This window comes from Typopeltis vanoorti, chromosome 7, assembly GCF_054136105.1.
Source record: "Typopeltis vanoorti isolate ZY-2024b chromosome 7, IOZ_Tvanoo_1.0, whole genome shotgun sequence".
In the NCBI taxonomy this organism is placed as follows: Eukaryota; Metazoa; Arthropoda; class Arachnida; order Uropygi; family Thelyphonidae; genus Typopeltis; species Typopeltis vanoorti.
The window spans coordinates 138,800,973-138,817,472 of NC_143555.1; the positions used below are offsets into that span (position 1 = coordinate 138,800,973).

The window sequence follows — 16,500 nt, forward strand, 5'->3', positions numbered from 1 at the left end:
ACAACTTCACCTTATCAACTGCTTTAGCATCCCATAATGCAAAACATCTTCACCTTTTGGAAGCATAATACTATGCATTGTGAGAAGGGCTACTACCCAGAGTGTTTTCAACCTTTATTGAAGTATGTTCAAGTGCAAGGATACGTCTCCAAAAACTGAGTGATCTACAACATCAATCTAAAACTCACTGAGTGATCCTAAAGAAGCACTACTAAACTTATCACTTTGACCTGAATCACTCCAGGACACTCCAGGATAGGAAACTCAGTGGTGGCTCCACTCAGTGACAGGCAAAAACTTCCACTGAGTAGAACCTCACTACTCCCTAGGAAGCAAGCAAGCCCAAAGATAAACATTATTAAATGTTATCAGTAATCCAGATATACCAAGGTTGAAGAAATGAGGAAGTCATATTTCCCATATACAAGTAGTGAAACATGTATCACCTTATTAAATACTCTGGAGTATTTTAGAATAGCCAAGTGAAAAAACTTTCAACAACACTTTATATAGTAAAAAAACAGAATTTCAAGTTATTTTACAAAAAGAACAAATAAAATTTTAAACAGAATACAGTTATGCATTTCATTAAAAATTTTTTTTTTTTAATTTTATTTATACTTTTTGTAAAATAACTTTAAATTCTGTTTTTTGACTCAGGGGTTTATGCAATGGAATCGCTACTATTCTCTCTCTCTCTGCTGGTCAACACCCTTCTCAGTATCACACCACCTTTGCAATATGGCCCCTAGATCTCAAATTTCTATCAATCATCTCCCAAGAACTTTTGCCTCTCCCATTTCCTTTGACATAGTTCCACTAACAGAATATAGAGCCTCCCAAAATTTAAGATCTTATATTTAAGTTGCATTGAACTGACATTATGATATGTTGTTTAATCCTACCTGCAATATCTGGCAGGTTTGCCTGTTTTGTGGGATGAAAAACCCCAGTTTTTTGAGGGAGAACCTTACCACCTCTATATGAAACCAGCTAATTCATCATCGGTTGAAAAGCCATAATAACAGTTTCCTCACATCTTAGCAAGACTTGAAACCCAAGTCTTTCTAACTGTAGGACCTCATCAATATAGTGACATTGCATAAGGGCAGTAGCAGACTGGAAGTGTCTAATTATAGGCCAGTTTGTGTGTCATCAGTAGTTAGTAAAATCTTGGAGAAAGTAGTGAAGGACCATCTACAGCATTGGGCAGATCAGGGTAATGTAATCTGTGAGACTCAACATGGATTTGTGAAGGGGCGCTCTTGTTTTAGCAACATGCTAGCCTTTTATGATAAAGTTACAAGAGCATTAGATGAGGGAAAGGCACTGCCATTTTCCTAGACTTAGCGAAGGCATTTGACAGGGTGCCACATAAGTTGATATTTAAGTTGCAGCACATGGGTCTGGATGTCAGATTGGTCACTGGATTCAGGATTGGCTGTCCAATAGTTATCAGAGAGTTGTGTATGGTGGGGCAGTTTCAAGGAAGCAGAGGGTTACAAGTGGGTTCCCACAGGGCTCAGTACTGGGACCGATATTGTTTAACCTTTATATCAATGACATTGTCCGTGGATTGCAAGGGGATATTCAGTTGTTTGCAGATGATGTGAAGCTGGGAAGGATTATTAGTAATAGTGCAGATGTGGCAGTCCTGCAAGAGGATTTGAATAAGCTAGATAGATGGGCAAATGAATGGGGGTTGTCGGGTTTAATGCAGCAAAATGTAAGGTCTTGAGGTTTGGGAAACATCGATGGGACGCTGCATACTCTATGGGAGGAGTTATACTGGAGGAAGTAGGGGAGACAAGAGATCTGGGGTTGATGATTGATAGAAACCTGAAATTTAGGGGACATATTGCAAAGGTGGTGAAGGTAACACAGAGGATTGCTGCAATAATGAGAAGGACGCTGACCTGCAGAGATAAGACAGTCATCATTCCGTTGAATAAGACCATGATCAGACCACACTTGGACTACTGTTCTCAGATTTGGTCCCCAGGATTTGAAGAGGATAAATTAACTGTGGAAAGGGTACAAAAGCAGATAACAAAGATGGTTTCAGGACTGTACAATGATGGTTATGAGGATCGGCTGAGGAAATGTGGATTGCAGAGTTTGGTGGATAGAAGAAGGAGAGGTGATATGATCGAGACTTTTAAACTGTTGAGAGGTGGTTACAGGGTTGACACTGGAGAATTCTTTCGCTTGGCTGAACAGCAGGAAGGAGTGAAGACAAGGGGCCATCCCTGGAAGTTACAAAAGGAAGCTGTGAGCAAGAAGGTGAGGAGTGGTTTCTTTGCATGGAGGGTGGTTGAACCATGGAATGCATTGCCTGATAGTGGTGAGAGCGAGAACGGTCAATGAGTTTAAGGAGTGGTATGATAGACTTTGTGTTTCTTAGGAAGGACCTCCCACGATGAGTCTTTTGACTACAGATCTGACCCAAGAACAGAAATCTATGGTACTACTGGTTACCTTCCTTTTCTGGGATACTCTCTCCCAATACACCAGTTTTCTGGCAACTTTCAGACAACAATCTCACTATTACCCATCTCTACCTTGCTCACCTGGTACCCAACTTGCTATGCAGCAATCTGTCAAAATAATCATGAAATTCAAGGGACAGTATGTTTGTCACTTTTTGATAAGCAAACAGATTACTAGTGAGACCTATTCTTAACAAATTCATGTCTATCAATGTTTCATTCTTGACTTATATCTCTAATATCTTAATGAGAAATGCATATACACATATACACACACACACACACACACACACACACACACACACACACACACATACATATATACATACATATATATACATACATACACACACACACACACACACACATACATATATACATACATACACACACACACACACACATACATATATACATACATATATATACATACATACACACACACACACACACACGCATACAGGTAACCCTTGTATAACATGGTACTTATATAACGTGGTCTACAAATTGTAGTAACCCTTGTTCAACGCAGTTTCAATAAAAACATGGTCTATAAATTTTAGTAACCTTTTATCTTTTCATATATTTTTCACTATGTGGCTTAAAAATCAAATTTTATCTTCATTAAACTTGCATCTGCCCATATCACGCATGTTGTTATAAGTAGTGAATTTATTTTAGGGGAAATACCCTTTAGCACACATGTACATCAAATGTTTACCGTATAAAGTGTTTATTGTTGAAAATTGTCTTCGTTTTTGCCAGGAAATCGCATTTAAAATCATAAGTGTGTTAATCTCAAGCTGAGCACTTTATTTTCTGGTTATTTACATACAACATGTAATGCTTTTTTATGTAAAAAAGCTATTTTTATAGTAAAGGCCACTTAGAGGGCTTTTGCGATATGGTTGAAAACGAAATTAGTGACTTAATTGATGGAGAAATAGATTTAAATTAGGAGGAACTGGTACAATTAATACATGACGTTGAAGCAAATGGCGAGGAAAGTTCTGCCGAAGATTCTGATTGTAATGACTCTGTAAAAGAATTCAGTTTAAAGAAATTAGCAGAAAGATTGGACTTGGCAAGAAAGTGAGGAAGTTATTTTACGGATAATGATCCCTCAACGGACTGCTCCGGAAAATTCACGAGAAAATTGGATATTTGTTTAGCTCCATATTATGAACTTAATAAAAAAAAATTGCAGCATAGTGGTAAGCAAGGTCTTATTACAGATTTCTTGATAACTAAACTAGCCAAAGTATGTAACGAGAATTATACAAATGATGTCCAAGAGATTTCAAGTGATGATGACGTCCGGCCACTCGTAAATAAACAACAAATACGAAATGTTCATTTTGAAGACTGATGACGATTAAAATATGCACTTTATTTTATTTTGTCTAAAACATTTATGCATTACGTGATTTGTATTTTGTATAATTTGTAATTTTATAAGTTTAAACTATGTATTTGTTTCACAGTTTATATGTTTTCTTACCTTACATGAACTACCTGAATTAAATAAAAATATGGCTCATTAGAGAGAGCAGTTCAGTATATTTTTGTTGGATATGTCATTGTTGTTTATATAATAATTTTAAAAAAATGATTTTGGAACATAACCCTACTTTTTTCTATGTGATCTGAGTCTCGCATAATGCGATTTACATAACGTGCCATTTCTATGGAGCCTAACATCCGCGTTATACAAGGGTTACCTGTACACACACACACAGACACTGTACAATTGCAAAAATCTATCTTAGCAGATGTTGAACAGAATGAATTAGCAGAAATGAATAAGGAGTACTTACCTGCAGTGCACAACAATTGGTTTCAGATCAGGATTAACCCTTTCTCGGAATGCTCGAACGAATTTCACTAAAGTTTGTGGGGGATCGGGAACTCCAAAATCTGGCCATGTTGTAAAATGGAAATGTCTTACTATTCTCGATTGTTCTCCCTATAAAAATATATTCAATGCATGAATGTTTAACCACACAGAATTAATCTTACAAAATATACACAAATAGAAAAATTAAATTCGCATATGTAAATATACAACTTATAAATCATAAAAGAGGTGTCACCCTCAGGTGGCTAATTTCTTTTATATTTTATGAGTTTTCTATAAAGCGACCACACAGCCTGTAAGAAATGCAGAAATCCAACTTTAGCTTGTGACTATGTCCAATCCCCACCTTCCCATGGTGTGTCCTGATACTAGTAACTGCCAGATACTTAGTAATGGTATCAACCTGGATACTGAGTGAACAAATTGGCAATTTGGAACTTAGCTGATTACATTTTGTACCCCACATAAATTTGCGTTGTACTATCATATCATATGTACTATCATTGTACAGCATGCAGCATTGGGTATTGCCTGGTTAAATATGACTCCTGCTTTTCATCATGGAACCAGTACAAAGCAAAGTCAGTTACTGGAACAATCTGAAATTCAACAGTCCAACATAATAAGCATCAAAAGTAAAGGAGTGGAGCTAGAAAAAGAATTACAAAATGCTATGCAGATATAATTGGTGTAACTGAGATGAAGACAAAAAAAAAAAAGTGAAAGTTCTAAATAACTATAAGATGTTATATTCAGGCAAAAGCAATCAGGAAAAGAAAAGAGTAGCTATGTATTCCAACACTAAAAATGAAGATACACTACTGCTTGAAGAATAACAAGCAATTTCAAGTAGATGTGGATAAATTTCAAATTAGGAAACTGGACATTATGACTTATTTGTGCCTATAGTCCCACAGAAGATTCTGACAGAGAAAGAGAAAAAATTTGGCTCATTAGAGAGAGCAGTTCAGTATATTTTTGTTCAGGATACAGATTAGACATTACTAACTGAATATTCTAACATAAATATGTGAAAAAATGCACACAGAGAATACACAAGAAATAAGAAAAATCTTATCAGTTATGTTATTATTGATAATGATACCTTCATAATGATTCAGCATGTAAGAATATACAGGGGTTTGAAATGGGAAGTGATCAGTATTTATGCTTTCTTTTAAAGTTACATAGTGATCAGCATTCATTTTGACAAAATTTATGGAGATCGCTACCGTGTTAAGAATAATAACTATTATTATTTATAGCATTTCCATTAAGTCCAGAGACTCATGGGAGACCCAAATCAACCATCACACACGAATCATATCATACCTCACCTTGAATCTATTCACCATCAGGAAACTCGCAACCAATTCTGCAATCCATTCCACTCACTCACCACTCTCCATGCAAAAAGTCTGATCCACACAACTCTACTAACCACACTCTTATACAACTTCCAAGGATGGCCCCCTAGTTCCCAGCCTATTTGTCATATATTGAAAATTTTCACTTGCATCAATTTTATAAAATCCCTTTAATATCTTTAAAGTGTCTATCATGTCCCCTCTTTTCTGCCTATCAACTAAACTTTGTAATCCACAAACCTTCAACCTATGCTTTAGGGAGTATTCCACAGATCTGTCACCATCTTGGTTACTCATCTCCGAATCTTTTCAACCACCTCCTGGTTGCCAAGAAACCCAGGTGACCAAATCTGTGCACAGCAGTCAAGATGTGGCCAAATCATAGCCTTATAAATAAGGATAATAACTTCCTTATCTTTACTTGTTAGTGTATTTTTCAACATCCAAGTAATTTGTTGAGTTATTTTATCAACTTTTGCAACATGCCCTCTGACTGAACTTTATTTCTGTGTCCACCATTATCCCCAAGTCCCTAGCCTCATCAATTTCCTGCAAATCAATACTGTCAATATGATACACCATATATAACCTTTTCAACTCTAAGTGCATAACCTTACATTTTGGAACATTAAATTGACAATCATTATCCTTTACCCATAATGCCAATTTATTTTAATCATCATACAGGATATCTACATCACCTTCATCAACTATTGCTCCCCCAGTTTGGCATCATCAGCAAACAACTGAATATCCCCCCTCTTAAATCTTTCCCTACATCATTGATATACAAATTAAAGAGTAATGGCCTTTGTACCAAACCCACTCTCCATGCAAAGAACCTACTGCTCACACTCTCCTTATACGATTTCTAGCAATGGTCTCTTGTTCTATCCCCCCCTCTCCCCTCTCCCATTCTATGAAAAATCTCTTCCATGTCAACCCGATAACAACCTCTAACTAGCTTATATGTCTCAATCATATCCCTCTCTCTTCCTCCTATTCACAAGGCGCTGCAACTTACATTCTCTCAATCTGTCTTCGTATTCCACATTCTAAAGACCACTGACCACCTTTGTGAACCTCCTCTGGACCCTTTCTAACATATCCTGGTCACCATGAAAACCAGATGACCATATCTGTGCACAATAATCCATATGAAGCCTGATCAAGACTTCATATACAATGGCATCATAACCTTTCTATTGTCAGGGTCTTCTGCATCATTGCAATTATCCAATTTGACATCTTCATAACTTGTGCAATGTGGCCCCTGAATTTCAGGTCCTTGTCCACCATTACTCCTAGATCTCTCATCTCCTTATTTAAAAACATTTAATTAAGTTTCTTTTAGAGAAATCATTTCGAGAGTAATTCTTCACATAGCTTCACATAAAGCTAATTATACAATTTTGATATGATATTCTTAATGGAATTAACTTATATCAATATTAAAAAGTGAACCAAAACTGAATTTGATATTTTAAATTAAGGAACTTAATATTCCATTTTAATTTAATATTGAGCATACTGTTCCCATAAAAAAAAACATATGTTGGTTTTTCTCATTTATTTATTTTTATACTAAATAAATATCATATCATAATGAATTGCAATTATCAATATATTCCTACAAAATAATAAAATGCTATTTCATGTAAAAAAGATTAAAAAAAGTATTTGTTACTTCTCTCAAAGAAACAAGCACTTTTAAATTAATATAATCATTACATCTTGACACTTGTTTAATCAACACATATGTAAAATAACTGCAGTTTAAGGAAAACTTAAATAATTACAATAAGTAAATTCTTGTGGAGTTTTACTAAACATCTACATTTTTTTTTTTTTATGTAGTCTTCATAATTTCAACCAATTGCAACTGTGAATGTCAGAGTATACAGAACCACTGAAGTGAAATTCAAAACATAAAGAATAACTGGATTGTAAAATATAATCAGAATCAAGAATCACTTGGTTCAAAAGTTCTTTCTACATTCTGATAACCATGTTCCTAATCTTTCAAATCACTGCTTTTCTGCATTTTCTTTGTGTTATATCCATCTTTCCTCCTATCTTCAAATAGGACCTGGGACAACAACCAGGAAGGACTGCATACTACAATGGTCTTTGGATTACAAACAGGAAATGTTTCCAAAAATGTTCATAGTTTGGGGAGATTACAACTGAAGAAACTAAGGCTCTGAAGCATATCCTGCTGTTCAATGCTTGTTCTGTAGCCAGTTTGCCTGTTTTGCATTATGGCAAGCATTGAGTGTCAAGGAAAAAACATCCTGGAAATTTCATATTAGAGTGGCTAAAAAAGGACTAGTTGCCAGTACTGAAAATACTGGCAACTAGTCCAATGTAGAGAGTTCAAATTCCACTCTCACCAATTTAGCTTTACAACTGGTTTTTCCACATCATTAATTTATTCCTTTATCATATAGATGACCAAGAAAGCAATGGCATGAGAACAGGCCACTTACCCTAAAATTCATGATAGGAAGAAGATATATGGACATTTGTCTTTTCTTCCCTGTACCCACCACATAATAACATTTAGATCAAATCTATATTATGCACATAGTTTATTTTATGAATGAAAATCTCTTACCCTACAAGCTTTAAATTCTGTAACAGTCCAATGTGGATACTGAGATTCATTTAAAATTGTAATCTGTATATCGCCATAATATACAGGCTGTGTATCAAAAGGCCAGTAATGATCACATTTTTCCCTTCCTTTTTCGATACATCTTGTCAACATTACTATAGATCGACAATTCTGCTCCCAAACCATCCTCCAAAAATCATCCCTTGTACTATGTAATGGTCCTTGAGTTACAATAAATTCTCTTGGGGAGTTAAATCCCTGTAAACATAAATTTAAAAAAAAATTAATTACATAAGGCAATTTCCAATATAAACCATTACTATAGTATTGCAATAAATATAGTGATTAAATATAACACACACACCCACCCACACACACACACATAAATAAACATGATATAAACATTCAAAAGTTTTTAAAGATTTGAATTTTTTTGCAGAAAGATGAACTATTTCAAATTGAAGTATTGTAAGGCTTCAATATCATGTTGGACTTCAATGGAAACAAAGACTCCTTTTTTAAGGAATCCTCATGAATTTTAGGAAAACTTTAAACTGAAAAATTCTCTCTTGCAACCAAATATTTATCATCAATAAATCTGAAAATATTTGAAAAGGCAAAGGTTTTTGTTTTGTTTTTTTCACATTAAATTTCCTTTCAGTACTGTGGCAGTGGTTACTTTTTTTTTCCAGCAGCATAATATTATCTCAAACTTCTGTGGTGTCAAAAACTCCTCATAGCAGGTCCTTGCAATCAATACATTTCTCACTCACCTCTTTGTAAACAAAAAACCTGCTTCTCATCTCCTTGCACATTCCAGAAACCATGATGCTATCTTAGGCACTCTTTAAACACTTTCCAAAATATCTTCATTTCCTCAAAAACCAAGTAGCTGTTGCATGCAGCAGTCCAAATACAGTTTAATTCAGGCTTCATTTAGCATAACTATTATCTCTTTCTGCACGTCAGTGCAATATTTATCATTGTCATAATAATGAGGACAACACCAACATGCAGAAACAGATTATAGTTATTATTATTATTATGAACAACTCCAAAGAGTCCTTAGACTCATCGAGGGAGGCCCTAAACATCATGTCAAGAACTATTCAGCATTCGCACAGTATCTATCTTACTTTGAACATTCACAGTCATGGCACCCACAAGAGACCCTGGCAGCTTATTCCACTCATTCACCTCTCCAACAGCCTAGCTCTAACACCCTTGCAAACTACACTCTTTCTCAGTTTCCATTGATGGCCCTAGTTCTCCCACCACCAGAAGTCTGGTGGTGGGAGAATGCATTGCCTGAGAGAGTGGTTGGAGTGGAGACGGTTAATGGGTTCAAGGAATAGTATGATAGACTTTGTATTTCCTAAAAACGACCTCCCACAATGAGTCTTTTGACTCCATGGAGACCTGGATAATAATATCACAGGTACTAACTTGACAATGGATTGAAACAAGAAGATTGTGCCCTAATATTTTAAAGAAACAGGTAGCCTAGAACTCAAAATGCGATGACAAGAAACAAAATTTCAAGTGCATAACACAAAATAGCATTTTCTACTGGCAGGATGAATGTGAAGCACAAAATTATGTTCATTTAGTGTATATTCTTTAAGTACATATGTTCCACTGTAGAATGGACAAAAGTATATCTCTTGCTATTCTCATAATGTGGTCCTAAAATTTCAGGTCTCTGTTAATCTCTTTTAATATATTCCCTATGAATTGAATACACAGCATTGGTCACATTGAAGTTTCCAAATCTTACACTTTTCAATGCTGACTTGTTAGCTTTGATCATCTGCCCAGACAAATGGTCTATTCAAATCCTAGCAGATAACAAGAATCACTTTCATTCCTTGTAGTTCTCTAACATTGCATCACTTACTAACAATTGCACATTCCCATTTAAATCTCTTCCAACATCATTAACTTATTAATATACAAGATAAACAATAATGGTCCAAAAACAAATTCTTGCAGTACCTCAATCATCATCGAGGTCCGAAGACTCATCTTTGGATGAGTCTGCAGGCTCCATGGAGGTGCCCATATAATAATAATAACAATCAATGACATTTCTCTTCTGGGATACTTGCTGATACCTATCAGACAGCCAACTCACTAATTTATTATCTAACTTCATCTACTTCAACTTAAATACCAACTTATAATGTGACAATATGGCAAAAGACGTTACAAAATTAAGATATACTATGTATATCTTAATGCCAGCCTGGCTGGCCGAGTGGTTAGCGTATCTGCTCTCCAGTCAAATGGCTGCGAGTTTGAATTCCACCGTGGGCATGGATATTTGTGATTTTCTGTGAAATTACTAGTGGTGGTAGGCGGTAGATGGCATTGGTGTAGTTGCAGTTCATTGTAGTTAGTTGATTGAGTGGAGACAGAGTTGTAGAGTAGGTACCCTCCCTTGGTGAGTCTACGGACTCCCTAGAGGTGTCATGTAATAATAATAATATACATTTCCTCTCCTCTCGGATGCATCTATCACTATTATAATATCTAGATAGATTGCTAATACATGATTTTCCCTTAAGAAATTCATGCTAATCCTTGTAGAAAATCCTGCTATTATCAATCTTGATATATCCTAACTCTCACCAAACTAACTTAATTACAACTTCAGATACACAGACTAGTTTATAATTTGAAGACTCAGTCTTGCATGCCTTTGTTAAGTGAAACAATTTTATCCTCCTACTTCTATGGGGAATTCCCCATTGCAAACTCTCTTTAACTCTCTGGAACATTCCATTAAAATATATGGTGATGTCATAATATGACATCAAATCCTATCACTTTATTAACATCAAGTTGACTTTATTTCTTATATACCTCCTGCTCATCTATTATTACTGTTATATCATTTATCCCTAAAACTATGATTTCATGCTTGCCAGCATGAAATACCTTGATGAATTGCTCATTAAATGCTTCAACTAAACCATTTGTAGTGGCCTTCCATTTCCATGAAGTGATACATCTTTCATTAATCATGCTTTCTTTTACTGTCACATATTAGAAGAAATCCCTATGGTTTTCTAGGCCTAATTGGCTAAGCACTGATCATATGTATTTTTGCTTTCGTTATTGACCATGTCACTTTCCTAACATGCTCGTTATACTCCTCATGGCAATGATTACTGCTGCCTGCTTTACTGCTTCCATAATGCCTTCTTTCAAACTACCTACTTCATACCATTCATCCATCCACCTTATTTAATTTCTCAGCACTCAAGCAAACTGGGCATTGGATTATGTTTTTTTTTTTTTAATCAATACTGAAAGTACATTTATAAGAGGCCATTTTTACAAATGGATTCTTACAAAGTTCAGAATGCAATTATTATGAGATAAATATAACCTCTCAGAATTAAGATTCTTACCCGTTTGAGTTGTTTTTCAATTTCAATTAACATAAATCAATGCAACTGACATTAGAATAATAAAGCATATGGTAATGTGCATTTGAGATGCTTATTAAAAGTAATTTCTGCTTATGACAGTTATTGCAGTCAAAGTAAAAAAAATGGAATTAAAAAATTACAAATTAGTGTTAATGATTCTTATTTTTATAACTATTTTAAAAAAACTTACAGGAATATAATTGGCATTCACATAATCAGAACCTTCCTCATCATCAGTTGGTAGTAATTTGACTCTGGAATGGTCATAAGGCAGAATGTTTGTAAAACGATTCTTTGGGCGATTTACTGGAAGGTCAGCTGCAGAACATGGCTTGTCTCGACCAACATGTTTTAACAGTTCAAATTCTTCTGAAAACCTGAAGTCAGAATCAGCTGACATGATACGATAATGCTCTGCAAATTCCTTGAGTTTAACTGGTCGACTGAGAAAGAAATAGAGAAAAAATACAGATTAAAATTTAATATTTATATATTACTTTAATATTATTCCAAATTGAGCAGAAAACCCATGAAAGATACAATATACAAGTTTTTAACAAATTTAACATTGATACTGAGCATTACTGTAACTGATACTATAAGGATCACTCAAATAAAAAGTAGAAAAACCTATATCTTAGGCAGACTGAAAGTTGCACCCTCATATAGGGAAATGAGTATATGTCAAAATACTTCATAACACACATCACTTCAAGAATCAGCATCAAAATTATTTACTAAAGGACACAAAACTGAGTAACAAAACTTATTAATTTTTAAAAGGAATAATGCCAACCAATGTTTACAGAGATATGAAGAAAGTATAGGTTAAGTACATTTCAAAAACAAGCATGCACTTATGCATGTGAAATTCAGAAACGCATCTGATATGAACAGGTGAATCACAGTGGCACTAGTTTAGCTTAGGAGCAAATGATCATCCACTTCTCTCTCTCTCTCTCTCTCTCTCTCTCTCTCTCTCTCTCCCTCTCCCTCCCTCCCTCCCTCTCCTGGAAGTAAGAGTCAATATCCAGTGAATTAAAAAGTTATGCTGAAATTTTTCTTTTCACTATCAGCATTTATTATTGAGTTTCTGGAAAATGGAAACAGTATGAGCTTGCAATTATATTGCAAAAATTAATCATAACAACATTAAATTATATTTGGGAGTGCTTGAAACCTTCTCTCTATGGTTTGGATTACTCAATCTGAATTTTTGTCGTGTTTTTACAATTCTGAACCTGTAAAGGCAAGCTCTTAAATGAGGGCAAGATAGTCCCAATTGCATAAAGGTAGTGCCAAGACTGTTGCAATGAATTATACATATATGTAGAATTATAAAATAAGTTATTATAAGAAGTGCTGTGGTCAACTATCAATCAAGACTTTTGAGTTGATCAGTGGTGCTGAAAAGACGTTAATAGAGCATGGAAATTGGCAACAGCTAATACAAGCAATGCATAATATACAACGAGTTAAGTGAATAAAGAGAGTAAGAGTCCAATGGATGAACAAAAAATTCTGGAAAAGAAGTTATAGATGAGATACAAGATGGTCAGTAGCAATCAGATGCATGAGAAGTAGAAAGTGTGGGCTAGAAAGGTGTTCAGCATGGTAAATCAAAAAAAAAAAGAAAGAAAGAAAGAAAGAAAGAAAAGCTGCAGTATGAGAAAAGATTGGCCACTTAGAAGTGGCCAGTCTTTTCTACTGTATGGTAGAAATAGAATAATTATCGAAAATGCATTGAAGAGGTAGAATAATTATCGAAGGATGATGCTGGTGAAAGTTATGGTAGCAGAGTGATTATTGAAAAGAATATAATACAGTTATTTTATGAGCACTTTATCAGTGTATATCACACTGATGTAAATGATGCTGTGAAAAAAAATGTAGAAGGGAGGTAAATATTAGTGGAATCAGAGGTAAATCAGATGTGTGTATCAGGTGTTGATTGTGTTAGATGTTAATAAGGCTGTAGGAATGAATGACATATCATCATATTTAAGGAATGTGCAAAAGAGTTAGCTATGCACTTACTGGTTATTTAATGATAATCTTGCAGCAGAAAAGGTTCTTAAGGAGCGGAAAGAAGGCAAAATAGTACTGCTCCACAAGCATGCAGCAGCCTATATTCTATTCCTAACAATCTCTCCAATAGCTTGGCTACAATTGCAGATCTGCAGACTAGTCTAGAATTGGTTTGATGGACATAGGATTCTTTATGGTCAGCATTGGTTTTTAAAGAGGAGGTGTTGTTTTAGTAGTCTACTTGCATTTTATAATGAGATGATGAATGTGTTGGATAAGGGAGAATCATATACAGCGATATTGGACTTTGCAAAAAAGCACCTGATAAAATTATTATTATTATGGTAACCTCCATGGAGTCAGACTCATCGTGGGAGGCCCACTTCATAATAAATTGATGTACAAGTTGCAGAGGATAAAAATGGATAGTATATTGGTCAGATGGATCAGAGAATGGGTTTACTCTCTGAATGATACCAGTAAGTAGTATATAACAGAGCAGTGTGTCTCCAAAAAAAAAGAGTACTCAGTGGTGTGCACCAGGGTTCTTTTTTGTACTCCTGCTGTTTAACTTATTTGTTAATAATATTTCATGTGGATTGACTAAGGATCTTCAGTTGATTTGGTTTGCTGATGATGATGATGTAAAGTTGGGGAGAATTATAAGGAGCAATGCTGATATTAATGCCCTTCAGGAAGATTTAAATAGACTTTTAGCGTGAACAAACGAATGGGAGTTTAATTTTAATTTAACAAGTGCAAGGTGTTGCAGTTTGGAGTACAGAGATATAAAGCTGTATACTATATTGATGGAACTGTGTTTCAGGAAGTGGATAAGAATCAAGATCTAGGGGATGGCAATGGTTGACAGCAGCCTGAAGTTTAGAGGGCATACTGCATATGTTGCAAAGACTGCACATTATATTGCTACTATGATAAGGAGTAAGTGTATTGTACACTTGGACTATTATGCTCAGATTTGGTCACATGGTTTTCATTATGATGTGCAAACACTGGAGAAGGTCCAGAGAAGAGTGATTCAAGCAATATCAGGATGCTGGAATGCTGGTTATTTTGAGGGAGAAAGAAGTTAAAGGAATGTAAACTGTAGAGTTTGGTGGATAGGCAGAAAAGAGGCGATATGATAGAAACATTTGTCACTGAGAGAATTTTATCACATTAATATAGAAGGGATTATAAAATAAGAGTAGAGGGTGAGAGGAGGAAGAGAAGAGGCCATCCCTAATTGCCGAGGTAAAGATGTGGTGGAAAAAAGTTTGAGGAGGAAATTTTTTTTTTTTACATGGAGAATCATGGGTGAGTGAAATGTATTACCTGAATCCATCATGAGTGGGAGCATTAAGGATTTTAAAGTTTAATATGGTAAATGTCTGCTTGAGTGAAAACCTCTCATGATGAGTCTGTTGATCCCATGGGGGATATAAGGTGGAAAAGAATGGTTAAAGAAGCATTTAAGATAAGAACTAATGGAAGGCGACCTAGAGAAAGACTAGCGACACTTGGAGCATGTGATAAGACTTAGCAAACACATCAAAACTGAAAAATATTTAATTGCTGTATACAGAAACTTAGTCTAATCCAAGATTCCTTTTTTTTTAAAAAAAAAATTTAACAGAAAATAAATTTTAAGTTTGCATGGAAAATATTTTTCTTTTCAGTACAGTAAGGAAACAAATTTCATTAGTATTTAATATTTATTAATCACCATACAGGTGATCAATACCATACTTGACCTGTATATAAGTCAATAATTACTTTTATGCAAAATGTCCATTGAAGTAAATATACCATTTGGATACTATTGAAATAACATGGATGTGAAGGTTATATTTTTGATTATATTTTATCTGTATGGCTGTTTGGGTGGTTCAAGCAACCTACCTTGTAATAATTTCACTTTCTGGGATTGACATTGCATCATCTTTTCCATGTCTACCACTACCTTTCCTCATAAATGGTCCCACCCTACGTCTTCGTAGTACAAGAAGAATGACTGCTAATAAAACCAACAAAGATAGAGGAACTACTACAGCAACTATAAGAGTTGTGTTATCAGGATCTGAAACAAAACAAAAAAAAATCAACATTATAAAAATAAATAATTTATTTTTTAATTAATTCATTTTTAAAATAAATTTCTTTATACCATTATTTAAAATTAAGTAGCAGAGCGAGCTAAGAACACGTAAAAACAAAACATGCAAAATATGTATCTGGGTAAATCTTTCATCAAGAAAAGGTTAAAATGACAGATTATAACATTACACACAAACGGTGCCAAAGAATTAAACTGGAATGAAGAGGTGGTTAATGAATAAAATTACAGAATATATTTACAGTAAATTAATTAAAAAGCAACTAACCATGTAAAACCAACATTTTTTTTCAGTCAAATAACGTACCTGTTTTCATCGGGTGAGAATACACAGTGTCTGTATATTTATTTGGAGAAGTGAAGGCACGAAGTTTTACTCGATATGTTGACCCTGCTTTTAATGGGCCATTACAGTATCTTTTTGTACCTTTACATTGCTCAGAGCCAATTATAAATTCTTCTGTCAATGTACCATTGAAAGGATAATAAGGTTCAGTAGTCTGCAAAAGAAAACAAAATAAAACTAAACTAATTGTTTGATTTTGATAGATAATGGCTAAATCTAATTCTTACAGTATATTATATTTT

At 34.6% G+C, this 16,500-nt stretch overlaps 1 protein-coding gene across 2 annotated transcripts in view; it reads right to left on the reverse strand.

The window, feature by feature from the left end:
* Ptp10D (Protein tyrosine phosphatase 10D) overlaps positions 1 to 16,500 on the reverse strand; it is a 253,950-nt gene that overhangs the window by 21,537 nt on the left and 215,913 nt on the right. For both annotated transcript variants that reach the window (XM_090395504.1, XM_090395503.1), the window contains exons 19-23: positions 16,220 to 16,412; positions 15,699 to 15,876; positions 11,959 to 12,211; positions 8,332 to 8,589; positions 4,307 to 4,455 (exon numbers count right to left, since the gene is read on the reverse strand). In XM_090395504.1, the coding sequence (XP_090251630.1) occupies positions 4,307 to 4,455; positions 8,332 to 8,589; positions 11,959 to 12,211; positions 15,699 to 15,876; positions 16,220 to 16,412 (1,031 nt within the window). The remainder of the gene's footprint in view (positions 1 to 4,306; positions 4,456 to 8,331; positions 8,590 to 11,958; positions 12,212 to 15,698; positions 15,877 to 16,219; positions 16,413 to 16,500) is intronic.